The sequence below is a fragment of the Manis pentadactyla genome, chromosome 3 (genome assembly GCF_030020395.1).
Source record: "Manis pentadactyla isolate mManPen7 chromosome 3, mManPen7.hap1, whole genome shotgun sequence".
NCBI classification, from domain to species: domain Eukaryota; kingdom Metazoa; phylum Chordata; class Mammalia; order Pholidota; family Manidae; genus Manis; species Manis pentadactyla.
This window is the reverse complement of record NC_080021.1, coordinates 187,857,333-187,876,828: the sequence shown is the minus strand read 5'-3', so window position 1 is coordinate 187,876,828 and position 19,496 is coordinate 187,857,333. Positions and strand designations below refer to the sequence as shown.

The following is a 19,496-nucleotide window of genomic DNA, read 5'->3' as shown; positions in this document are numbered from 1 at the left end:
AAATGTAGAACACATAAAAAGTATAACGCAAACAACCACCTGTAACCTCATTATTTAGTGGATGAGTCTATAACAGCTAACAATTACTGGGTGCTTACCACGTACTAAATATTGTCCCAAGTGTTTTGCAGGGATTAACTCATTTATTCTTAGTAACTGCATAAGACACTTCTCCTACTTGGAGAAACCGAGGCACAGACTTTTAACTTGGCTTACATTCTCAACCCTCTATGGGATTATATGTTTTCCATATTGGAATTACAGAATTATACCTTACAGACTATTTTGTAGTATACATTGTCCACCTCAAACAACATTTAATATATTTTTTTCACAATTACTAATAAAAACTGTTGCAATGTTTTCATGTTATAGGATATTTCGGTTATGTCCAGTTTTTTGGTTCTATAAGTAACACTACAGTGAGGATCTCTGAATCCAAGTCCAGCCACATTTTATTTTGCTAAGATCATTTCCTAGAAGCCAAACAAAACCTACCTGTCTAGGTTTTGAAAAAAATTGCACAGGTTCATGATAGAGGTAGAGAGGAAATTCTTCCATGCTATTTGGTATCTCCTGGCAGATGATCCGCCTCAGTGGTTCTGGTGTCAGACACCTTCCTGAGAATGTAAGATTTACAGATGCCCAAAGTCTATCCATAGGATGTCCCTTTTGGATGACAAAGATAATAGAACTCATTCAAAATGTTTAAAGACCAAGGAGCATTCTGTATTCCTAAAGATATTTCCTGAGGACTGGACTGTTTTTCAGTAATAAAAAGACACTGATAAAATTTGCCAAGTAATCATAGCTCCTGAGGGATTAAATTCCGAAGGGGAGTGGGTAGAGCAGAGAGGTAACCTTTTGGTTCTTTTGAGATGGAATACGTTTTTCTGAATTTGCTAACAGCTTAGCTTTCAAGTTTACTAACCCAAACTGGCCACAGTACCTGAAGCAACTGTATCTAACTAGGACATGAGAAAAGGGATCACTGAATGTAGTAAGAGGTTATTTAACATGCTTGTGTCAGATGCAATGTATTTTCTGGCTATTTTCAAGTTAGACTTAGAAATACTGTGTTTCTGCTTTCAGGTTGACTTGTTAATTACAAATATATGAAGAATCTAGTTTGTACAAGACTCAGGAGGATATAAAGATATTCCCTCGAATTGTCCTGTTAGGAGGCTACCATTAGGAAGAGAGAAGTCTTCCACACCCATACTCAGAATAGGGGAGACAAGGTAGGAGCCACAGGTGAGAACAAAGTGCTATGGGGGCTTAAATCAGGGCTAGGTTAGGATAGGCTGATCCTGTAAAGCATATGTAACAACTATTACCCAGTTGTGGAAAATCAGCACCATCAGAGGAGGCTAGAGAAAGTCATACAACTTTGTGATGCCAGTTCAGTGAAAATTAAACTGATAGAACAATAATTATTTAATTATATAAGCTATCTCTAAAGAGTAGGTTTTTCACAAGTAGATGTACAAAAGATGAATTAATACATCCAAAGCCATGTAGTTTTAAGGTTAATTTGTTAGGTAAACTTTTAGTCAACATAAATCTGGGCACTTCCTGTGAGCCAGGCACGATGGGAGATACAAAAGAGCATCAAGTATGGTCCCTGTTATTAGTAATTTATATCCTAATGCAGATTCAAGACATCAATAAAGGCATGTGAGTGCCACTGCCACCTTCTCTTTGGTCAAGGCCCCGCCAGCAACACTGCCGCCTGCAGCTGCCCATCACTTCACTGAGTTCTGAAGAACATAGCCTTTTCTGGAAGAAACTCCTTTCTTCAGTGCTTCAGGCCAGTTTTGAGTCTCAAAGTAAGTGGACAGGATATCAAATACTGTTAGAAGGGTAAACAGAAAACAGTGACCACAAAGAAGGAAAAGAGAATTAGTGAATGACAAACAAGAAAAAGGGTGTTCTGGAATATTTCTTTCAGCAAACCTACTCTACACCACACAATATTAGATCCTGGGGAGACAGAGGCAAAGACACAGACCCTGCTTGCCTATAAGGACCTCAGCCTACACTGAGATCCAGGCCTGTGAATAGACTGCTGCAACAGAGAAAAACATGGTCCAGTGGGAACGCAAAGAGGGTCCTTGACATGGCCTAAAAGGGGAAGGAAGCATCCAAGATGACCCTGAACTGAGTCCTGAAGGACAAACAGGAATTCACTGATCAATGAAGGCAGGGCATTCTAGGCCGAGGGAACAATTCCAAGTATTATAAACATAGTTGGAAACCAGGAAGAAAATGAAAAATGGCTCTGAGAGGCCAGAAGGATGTCACAAAGTACATGCAGTAAAGTCCAAGCACAGCAGTCATAGGGGAAACTGCTTCAAGGGCCATTTATACTTAAAACACAATGCAAAGCAGCAGCACAGAACTAACATGTTAAGCGTGGGTCATGTGAACAAACAGTACCTTGATTAATGGCCAGTATCTCTGAGTGATAGTTTTTCCCATTCTGGCATCTGACCATGTATTCCTGGATTGGCAGGCGGGCTGTCTTGAGAGAGTGCTCTCGGGCTTTTTGAAATGTCACCTTCTGTAAATCACAGTCAAGTATTTTTCTTATAAAAAGAATACATAGATATTCTCATTGTAATGTGCATAGCAAATTGTGAGAATCCCCATTTAACCACCACCCAATTTCCATCTGTAATCATAATTAAATGGTAAGTGTATTAAAAATCAGAAGCCTATGGCAGAATAGAAAAAGTTGCAGACACTATTTACCTGTCCCAAGTAAGAAATGGCTTGTGTGGTAACACCTCACTTACTTGACATTCATTTATCCATTAGCTCCCACACTCACTACTACTAAGAACTAAGAAGGAAATGAATAAAAAGAGGCCTATCTGTAGCTATAATCTGCAGCCAAAAGTCCAAGCAGTCTAAACAGAGAACACACCTGGCCCTAACTCATTAAGACCCAATTCTGGATATCTGAAATTTTCAGCTCACAGCCAATTGGTAGCAGCAAATAGATAAAGTAGACAAGTTTCAAGCCAGCTACACCACAACCAACAAAACAGCAGCACAGTGTGACAGCACACAGCCCAGTAGGAAGGGCTCTGAAAGCTGCAGAAAGGAGTCACAGGAAGTCTAGTCTCCAAGATCCTAACAATCTGAGGCTATTAAGGGTTAGAGTACAGAACTGATGTCCCTTTAAAGATGTCCCTGAGTCATGAAATGAAGTTTAAGTTATATTCACTACCTTGTAAGCACTCTGGAAAGATCTACCTATTCATAAGTTCAGAATTAAAAAGAAAGATTTAGATTACTTGGATAATTGATATATGTGGGTTAGGAAGGGGCCTCAATAGTTAACTATTCCACTCCAACCCCAAGCATTGTTTGTCTATGCTCTGTGACTTCTCTCCCAAGTGGCCTCTGACCTTAAATGGACAACTTTTGTGACAGGGAATTCAGTCATCCTGGGGAAACTCTTCCAATTTTGACAGTATGGGTTAATAAAAATTATTCTTGATACTGAGCCAAATTTTCTGTTTTCCCTGAGACTTCCACTCATTTATCCTATTTCTCTGCCTCCAGGGCCACATCAAGGAGGTAAAACGGCCCTTCCACAAGATGGCCATTCAGATACTTGGAGGCAATGATCATATCCCCTCGAATCCTTTCTTCTCCAGACTGTTAATCTCAGTTATGTAAACTCTTCCTTGACTATGACTTAGTTTTGAGTCCTTTCATCATTCAGATCAAACTCTCAATTTTTTTCTAGCTTGTCAATGTCCTTTCATTTATGGTCCTATAATCAACTACCTATCAAGAGTGTGATCTAACTGAAACAGTGTGAAGCAGGCCTAGCACCTTCTCTGTTCTGACACAGGACTGCCTGCCTCTCAGACTCACATGAAACACAATTCCAAGACAGAACTTCAAAAAATGTTTTAAGTAATGCAGTCCAGATGGGATAAAGGTATAGCTATTCAAAGGATCCTCTTTGAAGGATAACACTGCTTTACATATAGAGCTATGATATTTTTTAGGTCTATTCCTTTACAATCATTTTGAACTAGAGTACACAATTCAAAATTAATAGGAGACTTACCCTGGAGATGCTGTGCTGGAGGAGCTTACTGTTTTCTTAATATTTAAATATTTCTTACTGTTTTCTGTTTTCTTAATATTCAAAGACAAAATGATCCCCCTGAAAAAGTGTTCTTAGCTTATTTCTGTGAAGAAGCCAAGCTCTCCAGTAACAACCAAAAGGTTATATACATCTGACAAATTTTTGTGCCAGTTATTTGTCAGTTTTAATGTTGGAGAGATAAAAGACAATATGTTAAAATTGCACATCTATAGATCAAATGCTGCTCACTAACCTTCTAGACTTTTCTGTCTCAAAAAAGGGACTGTCGCTCTGCTATGGAAGACTACCTCTGGTTCTTATGTCTTTTTAATCTCTTCCATCTAAATCAGCCCCCCTGATTATTTTGGTTTTCACTACATAGACTTTTTTGAAAGTCGGTCCAGTTGTTTTGCAGAATGTCTTACATTCTCCATCTGTTTCCACACAATTAAATTCAGTTTACACATATTCCAGTAAGAATACCTCACAGGTGGGATTCCATCATATCAGGAGGCACATGTCACTATAAGTAATTCTAAGTTTGATCATTTGGTTAAGATGGTGACCTCCAGATCACACCATTGTAATGGTATATTTTTTTGCCTTTGTAATCTATGGGGTGATACTTTGAGACCATGTGAATAGCCAGTTCCCCTACAACCGAAATTTCATTCAATCAATTCCCTGAATCAACAAGTAAATTGGGAGTGACAGAATGATGATTTTTAACTCTAATATGCATTTCTCATTTATTAACTGGCATTCCTAAGAGAATTCTCCCTCCTCCCCCTGCCTACATTTTAGATTATTGCTTTGAAGTCATGAAACACTGACAATTTTTTAATAAATGCAATTCAGTCAAAAAACTGTTAAATATGTGTACCTCATACATATATGAAAAAAATACACAAAATACACTCACAAATAAGAAAAACATGTATATAAATATGAGAATATATATTTATATATAAAATATGCTCACATATACTTGCATGATCATAGACTCTATTAAGAGGGATACACAAGAAAACTGGTTGCTTCAGGTGAGAGACATGGGGACAAGGATGAGAGGGAGGATTATTTTTCACAGTAGCCTTTTTTTCATATAAATGTAACTATTGTATCATTATTCATGACTTATGCAATATGATTACTAAATATAAACAAATGCAATCACCTCAACAAATATTTGTATAACAGAAACATATTTAAAAACTCCAAGTATTCCAATAAATTCCAATTCAACAAAAGAAATATGGACAGTCCTAAAGTTGAGATTATGGGTTAAGATTTGTGTCAGAGGGGAAGTTGGCCTAGGAAGGAGCAAACTACTCTCTCACAAAGAACAAATACCTGGTAAGAATATTGGGTCAATGCTTCACTGGTCAAGATCAGAGTTATCCTTGTAGAACTGAGAACAGCAGAGAAGAAAGGAGTTCAGCAACCCCACTTACATAATTATCAAACACTCTAATTCCTGACTGGATTCTGTCAGGCCTGGATTGCTGACATTGGTGATGAGGAAAAAGAGAACTACACAATGGGAAGGCCAGCCTAGGCAGAATAGGCTCCTTGCTCCTTCCTCCTATTCCCTCTGAGTCTTTAGGCCTTTTGGGTAAGATTATGACAGGGCAGGTGCCTCTAAAAGTAAGTACCACTTTTCAGTACACAGTTGCTGGGCCTAAAATGTAGACTTACCTTCTGAATGCTTTCATCCACAAGTCCACCAAGGATGTAAACTTTGTTTGGATCAACATCTTTAAGAGCTAATGAAAAAATGAAGGCCACTGAGATAAAATCTATTTTATAATTTCTAAATCCAAAGAAAATGAAAGCATTATGAATGATAAAATAAACTTAATGCAGAAGAAAACAAAAAATATAATAAATTTGCTATGTTTCTGAAAAGGCCAATTAAACAGACAAACCTTTGGCATATCTAATCAAGAAAAAGTAAGAGACTCAAATTAACATTAGGACTCAGACAGGAGACAAAATGAAAATCACAGAGGAATGTGAAATAATTAGAATAGAAGGCTAAGATCAAGTTAACACCAATAAATTTGAAAATTATGCAAAACGGATGGTTTTCTTATATATACATACCTAGCATTGATCCAAGGAGGAAGGGTCACTGGTGGGGACCAACGAGGGAAATGGGAAGGACTGCCAGATAGCTCACAAGGTCCAGAGGAGGATGGAGACCCTAACTGTGTGCAGCTGTGTGCATGTGGTAGGACATATGCAAAGCATCCAGTGAGATATCCATCCTTAAGAGGTGTGCAATTAATGTTCACTTTTTTTTTTTTTAATGCCTTGGGTGGCTTTAACAAATTCTGACAGGGAGTAAAGAAACAAAGGGCTGGAAACAATGTGCTACATGAATCCAGGTATTAAAGTACATACCATATTCGGAGTCAGGAGTCAGGTACACAAGGGTTTCCAGAGGAAACAAACTAAAGCAGTCTTCTTCTGTTATGTCTAGCTGAAAAGTGCAAATAATCCAATGTAATGTGAACTAGGTTAAGACATAACCCACACTGCAGCAACTAGTTACTGGGCATCTAGTTTCTATCAGGCATGGTTCCAGGTGCATCAAGGGATGCATGATTAACAACCTGCTCTCAGAAAGTGCTTGGGGAAGGGAAGAGAAAGGCAAAGACATTCCACCCTACAAAATGAGACAGAAAGTGGTAACAAGGCTCTAACAGAGACACAGGAAGCACGTCCCAGGACTACAGAGAGGGAATGACAACATCAGGAAGACCCTGTAGTGAAGGGAACACTGGAACTGGGTTTCTGAAAAGAGGTGAGATTGACCTGTACAAAAGGAGGAAGCATTCAAAATGGAGGGAATTACCCCAGGAAGGCACGAAGAAAGGAAAGCAAGGGGGCTATTTGGCCCTGAGAGTGAGTTTGGCTCTAGGACAGAAACCATAAAACACACTTACAGAATTAAAGCTGGAAACAACTGCACTAGAGAAGGACTGTTAAGACAGTAACAGCACCCACAGCTCCTGTGTGGACCCCCCAGGGTACTCTTCACACTCTTTGCCTCCGGGGTGCTCTAGGCAAGGCCACACTGCCCAGTCTCAGTTACATAATGCAGACATGCAAGGGCATTTATAGTGGCCTTTCTTAGGAACTGACTGGATTTCTGCCTATATAGCAATCACTGTATTTATGAGATCCTAGGGAAAGAGTTGCAAAGTAACTCAGTACTTGCTAAAACGCATCTAAAATTCGCATTACTTTCATAAGGATTCTCTCAAATCCAGGTTTCTAATTCTGTACTACTGAGAATGAAAAAGGAATCATGGCATTTCCCCAAAACATTCCTGGAGTATACAGTCTAGCATACGATATACAGGATACAAAATAGTTCTAGGTATTGGTAATATTAGTTTGCCAATGCAGTGGAAGGCTGAAAAATTTGTAATATAAGAACAGGTAAGAGGTTCTAAATTTTTTTGTATTATAATAGTGAAAACATATATACATATACACACACGTGTGTGTGTATATATATATATGTGTGTGTGTGTGTGCATTATATAAACATGAACAAAATATATATATATACTTTTTACATCAAAATATGAAAAAAATTAAAAGTAATTTACCCTTATCCCACAACCTACTTCTCAGACGACAATTCAAATAATATGCAAAATAAGGCTTACCAGGTAACTAGAAAATCCATCATTCATCCTCAAACACTCTTCATACAGGGGGCTATCTGCTGTGAATCCAGTGAGGCAGATCCAAAATGGCCTGTCAGCTTTTTTATTTGATCCATACAACCTCCGGATCTGTCCAGCCAATCTACTTAATTCCTCAAAGAAATAAGAACAGCTTAGGCTGACAACATGCACACTCATTCTAAATTCATTATCGACAAATGGTTACCCAGTAAGTTCACTGACCGCTACTCTGGGAAACTTCATGGACTAGACAGACCCCATTCATGCCACGAGTGAGTATGCACATTCACCCCCATGGCATCACACCTTATAGGTCAAAGTGAAGATAATGATACTAGCCTGGAAATAGTGAGTTAATGTAGAAACTGAAAAGTTCCCCTCCTTCTGGACCTGATATTATAGATCTAATATGATAAAATTGTTCTTTACCTTTTATGTAAAATCTTACCATGTAATGTTTACTATTTATTAAAAAGAGGTTAGATTACTACAAGACATTTTTATACTCCACCAGATAAATGTGGCACTTTCTCTCTAACTCCAGGAAATGTAATAGGATTGAAGTTTTAACTTTCCAACGTGCTTCAAAGAGATCACCATTATAGAAAGGTAGTTTCATAGTATGGCCTAATAGATTTAGTAGAAAAAAAAAGCTTTGGGTTTGATTTAATCTGGTATCTCAGTTGAAGGAAATTCTTGGTTGACCTTTTCAAAGGATTATAGTTAGAGGCTCCATATAAGAACCCCAGATTTTTAGTTTTCCTAATTTCTCTGAAAAGCATGCAAACACTAGCACATACAACAAGGATGCTGGAAAACAGATTTGGTTTTGTGGTGTAAGTCCTAAATTTAAGTCCCAATACTGTGTGTTACCTTAACATCTGGTGAAGCCAGGTTCTTGAATGGCCTAACTGCAAGTTCCTCTCCCAGTTCTGCTCCCTTGGATAAGGTACCCTAGTTAAACAATCCTTTCTATCAGAGGGACCACACATAGTTCCTGCTTATCTCTGAGTAATGGGTTCTAGTTCCCTGCCAGCCCACAATTATGCCAGCAAACAATTACATCTTCCTGTAGGAACTAGGGGGCACCCCACTCTCTTGATACTACAAAGCCTGCTTCCCATAGCTCCTGGTTCGTTCTGTTCCCAAATACAACCCCACATGGTTCTGCATGGCATGCAGTGTCATCCTGCCTCTGGACTGAGTTTATGTGACTAATAAACTGCTATTGATCTTGTCTGTTCAGTGTCAAGTGTCTTATGTTTAGCCATCCCTAGAACCCTAGGGCAGAAATCCCTCTTTCACCAATAGGGTGAATGGGAGACAATTAAAACACATGCATTGCAGGAAGACCTCCCATCAGGTACTGACCCCACAATATGCAACCAGCCAAATACTCCTCTCCCCAGCAGAAGGCCAAAGATTTCATCTCTGGAAAAGTGAACATGAAAGGGTCCACCTGTACTAGGGACACCATGGACACAGGGATAAATGTGTTAGGTTCAAAACAGAAGATAAAGTAAAAATCTGTAAACTGAACCAGAGGATGTCTATTTTCTTCCTGATCCTTTATAACAGCCATCTCAGAACTTAGTAGCCATGTGTGAAAACTAAACACTTCTGCTGGTTTACTACAGAATCACAGAAGCTGGAGCTGGTCATGCTCTTCATGAAAGCATCCTTCTGGATGTCCCTCAGTGAGCAGGAGTTTGGAGCTTAGTGAATGTTCTACCTTCTTAGACATGTGGTGGGTCATACTCAGATCGATACAAAGTCTTGGTCCTGAGTGTTTGGCTTCCAAAAGTCTCTCCCTGGTTAAGGATCTCAGAAAACGTTTGCTGTGCTGGGGGCAGATGCCTAGAGTAGAAATATTAGAAAGGAACAAAAGTGGGCAAACAGAGTAATAATATTCATCAAGAAACAAATCTCCTCAGCTAGGTGAGTGCTCTTTTCATATGAAGAGAAACCTGAAATTTGTGCAAAGCATTCATTCACTATGCAATTTAGGTATCAGAGCACAGTGGTGAGGAGTGTAGACTCTGGAGCACACTGTTAGGTCTACTCAGAGTTTGTTCATTTATTACCTATATGATCTTGGGCGTGTTATTTATTTATTTATTTTTGTAGTGTTTTTTAAAATTAAGGCATCATTGATATACAATCTTATGAAAGTTTCACATGAGCAACACTGTGGTTCCAACATTCAGCAATATTATCAATTCTCCTCCCCACCCCATTGCAGTCACTGTCCATCAGTGTGGTAAGATGCTATAAAGTCATTACTGTCTTCTCCGTGCTATACTGCCTTCCCTGTGACCTACCTATATTATGTGTGCTGATTATAACGTTGGGCATGTTATTTTTCTCTGAGCCTTAGTCTCTTCACGTGTAAAATGTGGATAATAAAAGCAACCACCACTTAGGGTTACCCATGTAAGATTCCTAGCTCTGAGCCTAGCACATGGCACTGAATAAATGTTAGCTATGGTTATCAATCTTGCTGCTTCTGAGGATATAAACACATATGTGCACTGCTTGAAAGGCAGCCTTAAATTTTGCTTTCTTTGATGCTTTGATTCCCAACAAAATAGGATAATAGGCCCTACCTCCCAGATGTTTGCTTTTACCCCAAAACAATATTCCTACTCTCCTAGGAACATGCTGGTACCAGTTTGCTAAGAAATAACTATGATTATATCAGCCACATGACTTATTACCTGAATTTTCTACACGATTAGCTTTTCGTCTTTCTTTTTCTTGCTTTCTTTTGCTTTTCTTTGCTGCCACTATCTTTTCCCAGTGTCTCCGTTTTCTTTGGACATTTTTCTTATGTTATCCAGAAAACAAAATTGTTTGAGAACTTCATAAGCACCAAAAAGGAAAATGAATATTAGAAACAGTTACTTATTTTTTAAATTTAGATATAAAGTTAGGAGAGAAAAAGCATATTAGTTTAAAAAACAATAGACTAGATTGAGTTTAGCAGAAGCAGCGCACCAGAAAACAGATGTGACATGTCCTAGGTCACAGTAAATTTGTTAGGGATGAGGCCTAAAGCAGAGTTTAGATCTCCTGATCCTTCTGAGGTAAAATAAAAAATTCCTCTTGAACATTATTTACTTTTCTTATGATTAAAGGAACTGAAACCTTAAACCAGTTAGCAGGAAATTCATCCCTTGAGATACACCAAGCTCTTTCCCAGTCTTTTTGGTAGCAGTATTTAATCTAATCTCTGGGACACCCCATCATCTCAAAGCCCTTGGTCAGGCAACTCACTGCACTTACCGAGCACCACATTGCACTGCCTGTGGGCATGGTCTCTCCCTCCTCCCGATGCTCGCATTCCACATCAATCTGTAGAAGCTGGAAGCTTTCAGAGATGCCATCTTCTCCTGCGTCCTCTAGGATGACTTCATGCTCCTGCAGCTCAGGGGACTCTGTTTTCCAAGCACTCCCTTCCAATTTCCAGTCCATGTGCTTAGTCCTCTATCCTTTTTACCCAGATTAGAAAAAGGCACAATTATGTGAGACAGTACATTAATTCACTTACAGAGGTATTTCCCTATATCCAAATGACAAATGGTATTATTGTGTTATTGAAGGATAAGTGTGTAAAATACTAACACAGATTTTTTAACTGAAAAAAGCATATGTGTCTTCCAGAGAAATGAGTTAGCACAGAAACATTTCAGTAGTAAGGAAGCCAATGCTCTTAAGGAGACAAGCACAACTCCAGACACCTCCAAGCAATCAGTCAGGATTCACAGCGGCACTGACAGATACCAAGTCGTTCACTGTGTTCTTTGAAATGTATGTATGAGGGTGGGACAGAATGGCAAAAGCCACCTCCCCCATTATGTTTATTTTCAAAACCATTCCTTTAGCAAACATTTAATGAGCACCTACTGTTTGCAAAATCCTGTACTAGAAACATCCTGGGAGGATGAAGAGCTAGACAAAAACATATGGTAGAGAGCGGCCCAAAACCAACGAAGAATTCTTCTAGGTTCTGGTGATACGTCAGAATTAATTTTTCCAAACTATGTATTCCCTCCCTCAACTCAGTTAGGTATCAGTGCTGTAGAAAGCCACAGTCACCAATGGGAATGTTTAATGCCCACCAGAAGTGCTTAGGTAGAACAATATGGAGAACCACTGTTTCAGAACACTTAATGAATGGTGTTATTTCAAAGTGGTGCTTAAATCCCCAAGAGACATAAATCAAGTCTCTGGTCTATGGCTACCTGTCACAAAGAATGGTATGACCACCGTTCATGGCTGCTCATGGGTCCAGTGTGCTGCCTGCCACCTGAGGAACATCTTATCTTCAAAAAAGTAAATCTATGCAAAATGATCTTATGATTAAAAGGTCTATTTATAATGAAAAGTAGTGATCCTCACTCCACCTCTTGTTAACCAGGTGTTTTTACTTCTTCTGGTAATTAACCCTTAACCTCAAATCATAGGCTTACACCATTACTTCTTGATTCAACTTTGAATCTTATCGACACCCTATAAAAACTAGAATTGAAATCACTTAAATTAACCCTTCTTATTCTAGTTACCTTGACCTTTAGATTTTTTGAGGTATAATTTACATACAGTAAAATGCAAAGATTTTTACAAGTATTGCTCAGTAATGAGTGTGTGTGTGGCAAAATACTCAATAAATTTTTGACAAATGTATAGGGCCTATGGTACCCACACTCCCATCAAAATATAGAACATTGCCATGACTCCAGAAAGTTACCTTCGTTCTACACTTTCCACTTCAATCTCCATCCCATTGCACTGCCTGCCAAAAGCAACCATTGTTTTTTCTATAACGTAGATTAGATATGCCTATTATAAAATATCACATAAATGCAGTGTGCACTCTTTTGAATTTGACATTCTCCTCTCAACATGTTTTTGAGATTCATACATGTTGCTTCACATATCACTAGTTTGTCTCTTTTATTGCTGAGCAGCATTCCATTGTATACCACAATTTGGTTATTTTCCTGTTGACAGACATTTAAGATTTTTCCAGTTTGAGGCTATTATGAATAAAGCTGCCATGAACATTCTCACTCAAGTGTTTTTGTGTATATATATATATATATTTCCATATCTATTGGCTAAGTACCTAACAGTGGAATCACTGGGGCACAGGACAGGTATCTGTTTAACTCATAAGAAAATGCCAGCAGTTTACTAAAGTAATTGTACCATTTCATAGGCTGTCAGTTAAGTATGAGAGTTCCAGATGTTCCACATCATCACCAACACTTGCTGTTGTTAGGGTTCTTAATCTTAGCCATCCTTGTGTAATGGGACTTCATTATGTTTTAATTTATATTTCTTTATTAATGATACTGAACGCTTTTCATGCAATTTATTGGTCATTCATAATATATTTTTGTGAGATTTCTGCTCAAGTCCTTGGCTAACTTTTATCTTTTTATTAATGAGCTATAGATGTTTATCATATATTCTGGAAATAAGTCCTTTTTTAGACATGCGTGTTGAGAATATTTTCCCCCAGTCTGTAGCTTGCCTATTCATTTTCTTAACATTGCTTTTCACTCAGCAGAAATTAAAATTTTTGAACAAGTCTAACTTACTGATTTTTTTCTTTTCTAGTTAATACTTTCTGTGTCCTCTAAAAATGCTTTTCAGTGTCTTTCTGTGTCTACCCTAAAGTCACAAAGGTAATCTCTGTTTCCTTCTGGAAGCTTTATAATTTTAGCTTTTACACGTCAGTCTATATCTCAAATTCATTTCTCTAAAGGATAACAGTCTTGTCCTACCTATTGTCCAATGCCTAAAAACAATTTCTTCATATATTTTGCCCAGTTTTACAGTGTTTTGTTTTTGTGTTTTTACTGTAGGAAGGTAAGTCCAATACCCATTCCTCTGTCATAATTACCAGAAGTCATCTTTACTATTTTTAAGAATATTTCTACACTTCTACTTCTCGTTCAACAACCTTAAGTAGTATTCTTTGATTCCTCAATATATTAGGCTGTGAACATAAGTAGTCTTATGTTTCCTTCCATCTCCCTTCTTCCTTTAATTTTCCAACTTTGGTAACTTTACTTTACATTACAAAAGCTTTCATTTTACATGGTGAAGGCAGGTTTTACATTATGTCATGTTACATGACTTCTGCACTTTGCCTATCCCATGCCTGTTTCTAAAATTTGTAAACCAATAAAACCACATTTATAACTATAAATACTACCCACTGCAGAGACAGGTAGTGTGAGAATTACATTTTGTTCTCCAGTGTTTTGACTCCCATTCTGGTTCCTAGAAAACATTTCTAGTGTTGAGTTCACATTGCTTTTTTCTAGTACTCCATCAAATTCTCAAAATTAGACCAAATTTTGGTTCTGTTTTTAGTTTAGACATACTTAACAGGCTGTGGTAATGGAAAAACAGCAGTCTTCATCATGCTTCCCAACTTGCTACTTGTCAGCAGTGGGACAACAGCCAAAGCTCTTAACTCTGCCATAGATTACCTCTATGAGACAGGATAATAATACCACCCAGGACTGCTGCAGAAACTAGACATAATTCATTTACCCGAGATAGAACAAGTATGTATGCATTGAATACTGGCTGTTCAAACTTCTCCAGTGTTGTTCTTTCAGTTTTTCAAAAAAATATAAAAGTCTTCTGAGCAGTTTTGGGTATTCATCATGCATCATATGAACATCTGACCACCAGATGTATTTCTGAAGATGGCCAAGTAAATCACATGCTAGCTTTTCAAAATTACAGATCTGAAATTTGTGTTCACTTGCCTGCCAAGCTGAAGTTTACTTTTGCTTAGAAATCCCTTTTTAAGTCAGTACAAATTTTAATATACTTATTTGTACCACTGACTGTGTCACTGAGTTTAAAGCATGAACAAATTTAATAGTATACATTTCTAGAGAAATAAGGAAAATACCAAGTTATTCTTAAAAGTGCTGCATGTTCACCTATGAGCAGCAATGTTCATTATAAATAACGTTTTTAACGAAAGACCTTCCTTTAGATGACTGAACAAACTTTGTTATGCCAACCATCAGGCATCTTCATTTTTCTGCACTTAAGTATACATAAAAGAACAAATGAAAACTTTAAGACAAACTGGTCCAATACCTAATAACCCCACTAGGGTGAGAAAACAAACACCAATCTGTTGAATGAATGCTAGTTTGTTAACAGCATACGATTTCCCTCCTCTGAATTCCACAGCATTTTGCATTCTTATCTGTGTTTGCTCATTCATTCAGTCAGTAAATACTCACTAGGTTCCTCCTCTGTGCCAGGCTCTTTTGGGGAATGACTGGGAGACAAGAATGTGGATGTCTTATTTGAAGAAGTCCGGCTGAGGAGAAAAGAGAGCAAGCATTAGAACAGCTGCAGGGGTTGCAGAGTTCTCCACTGTTGTTTAGAAAACTGGAACCTCTACGCTCATTTTTTCTCTCCTACTAAACTGAATTCCTTTGCAGTAAGGACTATGTACCTACATTTACCTAAACACTGAACACCTCACAGTTAAAACCTTGCAAACAGCAGCATTTGAATAAAGATTTGTTGAATTGAACCGAATTTTACCACCACCACCCCTCTTCCCTTCCTTCTTGTGCCCCTCCTTCTATCTCAGACCTCTCCAAACTCCTCTAGTCTCTAAGGATGTTTTCCGGACCAGGAACTGGGGATACAGTGAGTTTGAAAATCAGACAAAGGCAACTCCAACCACTACCAGAAGAGTCTGCTGGGCACTAGCAGAGACCACATCTTTTTCATCTTTGCATCTTTTGTGGCCAGCATAAGGCCTTGCACAGAATAGAAACTCAGTAAATATTGAATAGAAGCTTGCCACCTAGTGATCCTCAGAAAGCAATGGTAAAGGTGGGCATCCAGAAGCAGAGATATATTTAATCTGTGAGACATTAAGCCCAGGTTCAGCATTTTGCTTCTTCATTATAAAAAATATGTCCTGAGCCTCCATTACAGGTCCTGTGCCAGGTACTGGGGTTATTCAGTTAATTATTCATTTAACAAATATTTACTAAGCTCTTGACATGTTAAAGATTTGGGGATGATGTTCATTCTGCCTTCATGGGGCTCCAATTATCTGACTCAGCCTTGCATGATAGCTGGTCTGTTTCCCCACTAGATTATAAACCCTTCCAGGGAAGAGGGGACGAGGAATTCACATGCACACACACACCTCCCCTTACTCAGTATAGAGCCTCACAAAATAAAAGCATCCTATGTGTTTGGTAATCATGCCACTCTTCGGCTTAGAACCATGAAGCATTCTCCATTTCACTTACAGTAAATAACCCAAATCCTTACAACAGCCTATACTGATCATTAAGGTCTACGTCCCCCAACAATTGTCCTCTGACTGTCTAGTGGTCTACTATTCCTCAAACATACCAAGCAAGGCCTTTGCGCTTGCTGTTCTCTCTCTCTCCAAAGCTCTTCCCCTAGGTAATTAAAGGACTACCTTCCTAACTTCATTCAGATTTTCACTATCTAGTATGGTACGTATTATTTTTTTGTCTGAATTTCCCCTTCCTATAATGTAAGCAAATGTTCTGTTTGCTTTGTTTACTACTATATCCTCTACGCCTAGAAGAAGGTTTGGCATATAATAAACTCAATAAATCCTCCCTTGCACCCCTATTTCTGAGTTGACAGAGGCCTCAGATATTTTCTAACCCGTCCCACCTGATGAGCATACCCCTGGGCACTAAGTGTGGACAGCCTCTGTTTGCACATTTCCCAGTTTCTCATTCTGCTTTAGTCCACCGAAGCTGGCTCCACTTCTCTGGTACCTTCATCACAAGAACACCTCGACGCCAGGCCTGACAGTACCCGCCTGTGGGCCCCGCCTGGCCCTCTGGCTGCGAGCGAGAGTGGAAGCAGGAAGGGACAGCAACAAGAAGGTAGGTGACCCCAGGCCACACGACTGTTGAACGCCGCTTCTCTGGCGCCTTCTCCGCTCACGAACTAGGCTGCAATCCCAAGTCAGACCCCAGAGCCCCTTTCCCGCCAGGCAACGACCCTCCAGCATACCTGAATCTTTCACCTCACGCGGTGCGAGCCGCTCTCATAGGGCCCCGACTCTAGCCTCACTTCCGGTTCCTGCCCCGCCCCATGGCATTGTGGGAATCGTAGTTCTCAGCCTGCCCCCTTCTCTACAAGGACCAGAGCCAGCAGGCTTGGGCTTCCACATCCGACTCTGGCACTAGGGAGCTGCTACCCGCTGGAAGTGTTACCGCACCTCTCTGAGCTTCGGTTCCCTGTCTGTTAGCTGGGAAGTATAATCCCAGCTCCTTCCCGACTCACAGAGTCGCTGAAGGTGGCCAGGAGCTTTGATGTCTGTGAAGGACTGAACATTGCAAAACTGGGCTGAAACCAGACTTGACCCAGCTTGCAGCCTGGGCACCTTGTCCTGCCCTGGGTTTCCCCACGACCAGCAGGGCCCATGAGCTGACACAGCCCCCCTCACCACTACCTAGCTGTCCAGACTCACAACAGAGTTATCTGGGCTTGAGCAGGTAACAGTGAGTCTAGCCTCTGCCCACTCTCCCTTTTCCATCTCGCATCACATATCCACAGGGAAACTGAGGCTCAAGGACCTGCAACAACTCGCCTTAAGCCATGGCCTGATAAAAACTATCAGCCACTCTTCACTTTATTCCTGCAGTCCTAGGGGGCTCATGCTTTCAGAGAGATCCTAACATGAACGAGCCTGAAATAGCTCCTGCCCAAGAAACCACAGTCCTGCTGGATCCCTCCTCGGCCCCACACTGTTTCCTCCTCTGGACTTGTCTTCCATAGCTCCTCTAGCACCTCCCACTTGGCCCCAGTCCATGCTTCAATCCATCCTTTACCTCCTACTGGAGCATTTTTAAATGCTAAAATGAAACATTCTTTTTCCCTCAAAAGGCTTTTTATAAAACCAGCTCTAATGTGTCTTCTCTGCTCAGAGGCTGGCCCTGCCTTCCCAGTCAGCAGAGCTTGCAAGGTGGCTCAAATTGTCTTCAACAGTTCCCATCACACCTACCAGTTCTTACACACTTTGCACTCAGCCATACTGAATACCTGTCTCCTCTTCCTACCACTGCTCTTTCGTCACTTCACCTTTGAATGACTTCATGGCCACCTCCCCATAAGAAAGGCCTCCTAGCTGGTCTCACTGCCCACTCCCTACCCCCACTTCCCAGCCTCCACCCATTTGCCAAGTGACTATGTGTCACCCTACTCCAAACCATCAGTGGCTTCATTGTCCTTGGATGTAAAATCTCACCTTCCCGAGACCTTTCACAGCTGCCCCTCCAACCTTATCATTTTCTCCAGCTTGCTGTGTTCTAGTTGCACCTGTGTTCTTGAATTGCTTCAAACACACTAAAGGCCTTTGGGGATCCTATTCCCTTTCCTCTCCCTTTTTCAATGGCCGGCTCCTTCTTATACTTTAGGCTTCAGCTTAAACATTCTCTCTTCAGGGAGGCCTTTACTGATCATCTGAGGTAAGAGTGGCTCATCCTATCCCTATTTCTTCATTATCTTTATATCATCTCTTGGTTAGTAATCTTTTTCTGCTTGTTTCTGTGTCTTTCCTACTAATTATAAATTCCTGAAGGGAGTACATCTATCATGTTGATGGTTATATTCCCTGTGTTGCTGCATAGTAAATAGTTGTTGACAGAATAAGTGAGTGATTTCTTTCTCCTTTCTTGACACATCTAAAACTTACCTTCCTGTCTATCAAATCCAGGACACACAGTAGCTACTCAATAAATACATCTTGCCATATTAGTTCTAATTAATGCTGCCTCCTACAGGAAGCCATCCCTGATCACTATCCACACACCCCCCCGCCCCCCATATGACTTTTCTCCTTTGAGCTTTCATAGCACTTTATTTGTTCCCTTTGGTAGCCCTGAGCACACCATGCTTATCCCTTGGATCAGGAGCTTTTGCATATATGATTCTTTCCCAATTACTTATATCCATAATCCTGCATCAGGCATCACCTGGCATGGGCGTACCATTAATGTTCATTTGAAGAAATGAACCAGCCAGTATGACAGTGAGTGGGAAAAGGAAGGAGGAGTATAAATGTCCACTAGTTTCTTAGTCATTAAATAATTTACCCTTGCTTTGGGTAATAGGTCATCCTAGTCTGCCTTTCTCATGTAGGGGGCTGTATATCTCAAAGAAAGTGCTAAACAGGGCAACCCCTCCTGCATTTCAGCTTCTCAATAAGCATTGAGAGGCTTCCCAGAACTTCTGGCACTTAGTACTCCTCATGGGAACTGCAGGGCAAAATACCAGCTCCATGTAGTAGCAACTCAAGAAAGTTAATGGATTTGAAGGGAGAGGAAGCAAAACACAGAAACACACATATGAGTGCCTGTGTTGGAGGCTTCACAGTCTTCTTTCTGCCATTCATGATTATTTCTCACAATAATGCTGAGTGATATTATATAACAATCTCTAGTTTGGGGTGTTGTCATGTTGATAAGAAAATGTATTCAAGTGTCTTATCTAAATAAGGCATCTCTCACATGGTAGTCCTTCACTAAATGAGACTAGTATTCAGGTGGAGAAACAGGCCCATAATGCCTATAATGACACTGCCAGGATTTAAGCCCTGATTGGAACTGTGAGCACCCTCCCTAAAT

The 19,496-nt window shown here is 39.8% G+C and overlaps 1 protein-coding gene across 5 annotated transcripts; it reads right to left on the bottom strand.

Moving 5' to 3' along the window:
* Positions 1 to 1,422: 1,422 nt before the first annotated feature.
* Positions 1,423 to 16,933, bottom strand: TRMT10B (tRNA methyltransferase 10B). Of its 5 annotated transcripts, none has more exons than XM_036888398.2 (10): positions 16,882 to 16,933; positions 15,099 to 15,178; positions 11,101 to 11,306; positions 10,533 to 10,641; positions 9,548 to 9,672; positions 7,795 to 7,947; positions 6,518 to 6,596; positions 5,810 to 5,877; positions 2,440 to 2,563; positions 1,423 to 1,852 (listed from the first exon to the last, which is right to left on the bottom strand). In XM_036888398.2, the coding sequence occupies exons 3-10, from the start codon at positions 11,287 to 11,289 to the stop codon at positions 1,746 to 1,748; spliced, it is 954 nt and encodes a 317-aa protein (XP_036744293.2). In that variant the 5' UTR covers positions 11,290 to 11,306; positions 15,099 to 15,178; positions 16,882 to 16,933; the 3' UTR covers positions 1,423 to 1,745. The 5 variants fall into 5 exon arrangements, with proteins under 5 accessions (XP_036744293.2, XP_036744292.2, XP_057354848.1 ...); XM_036888397.2 differs by having other exon boundaries at positions 14,950 to 15,178; positions 16,882 to 16,899; XM_057498865.1 differs by lacking the exon at positions 16,882 to 16,933 and adding an exon at positions 16,547 to 16,819.
* Positions 16,934 to 19,496: the final 2,563 nt, after the last annotated feature.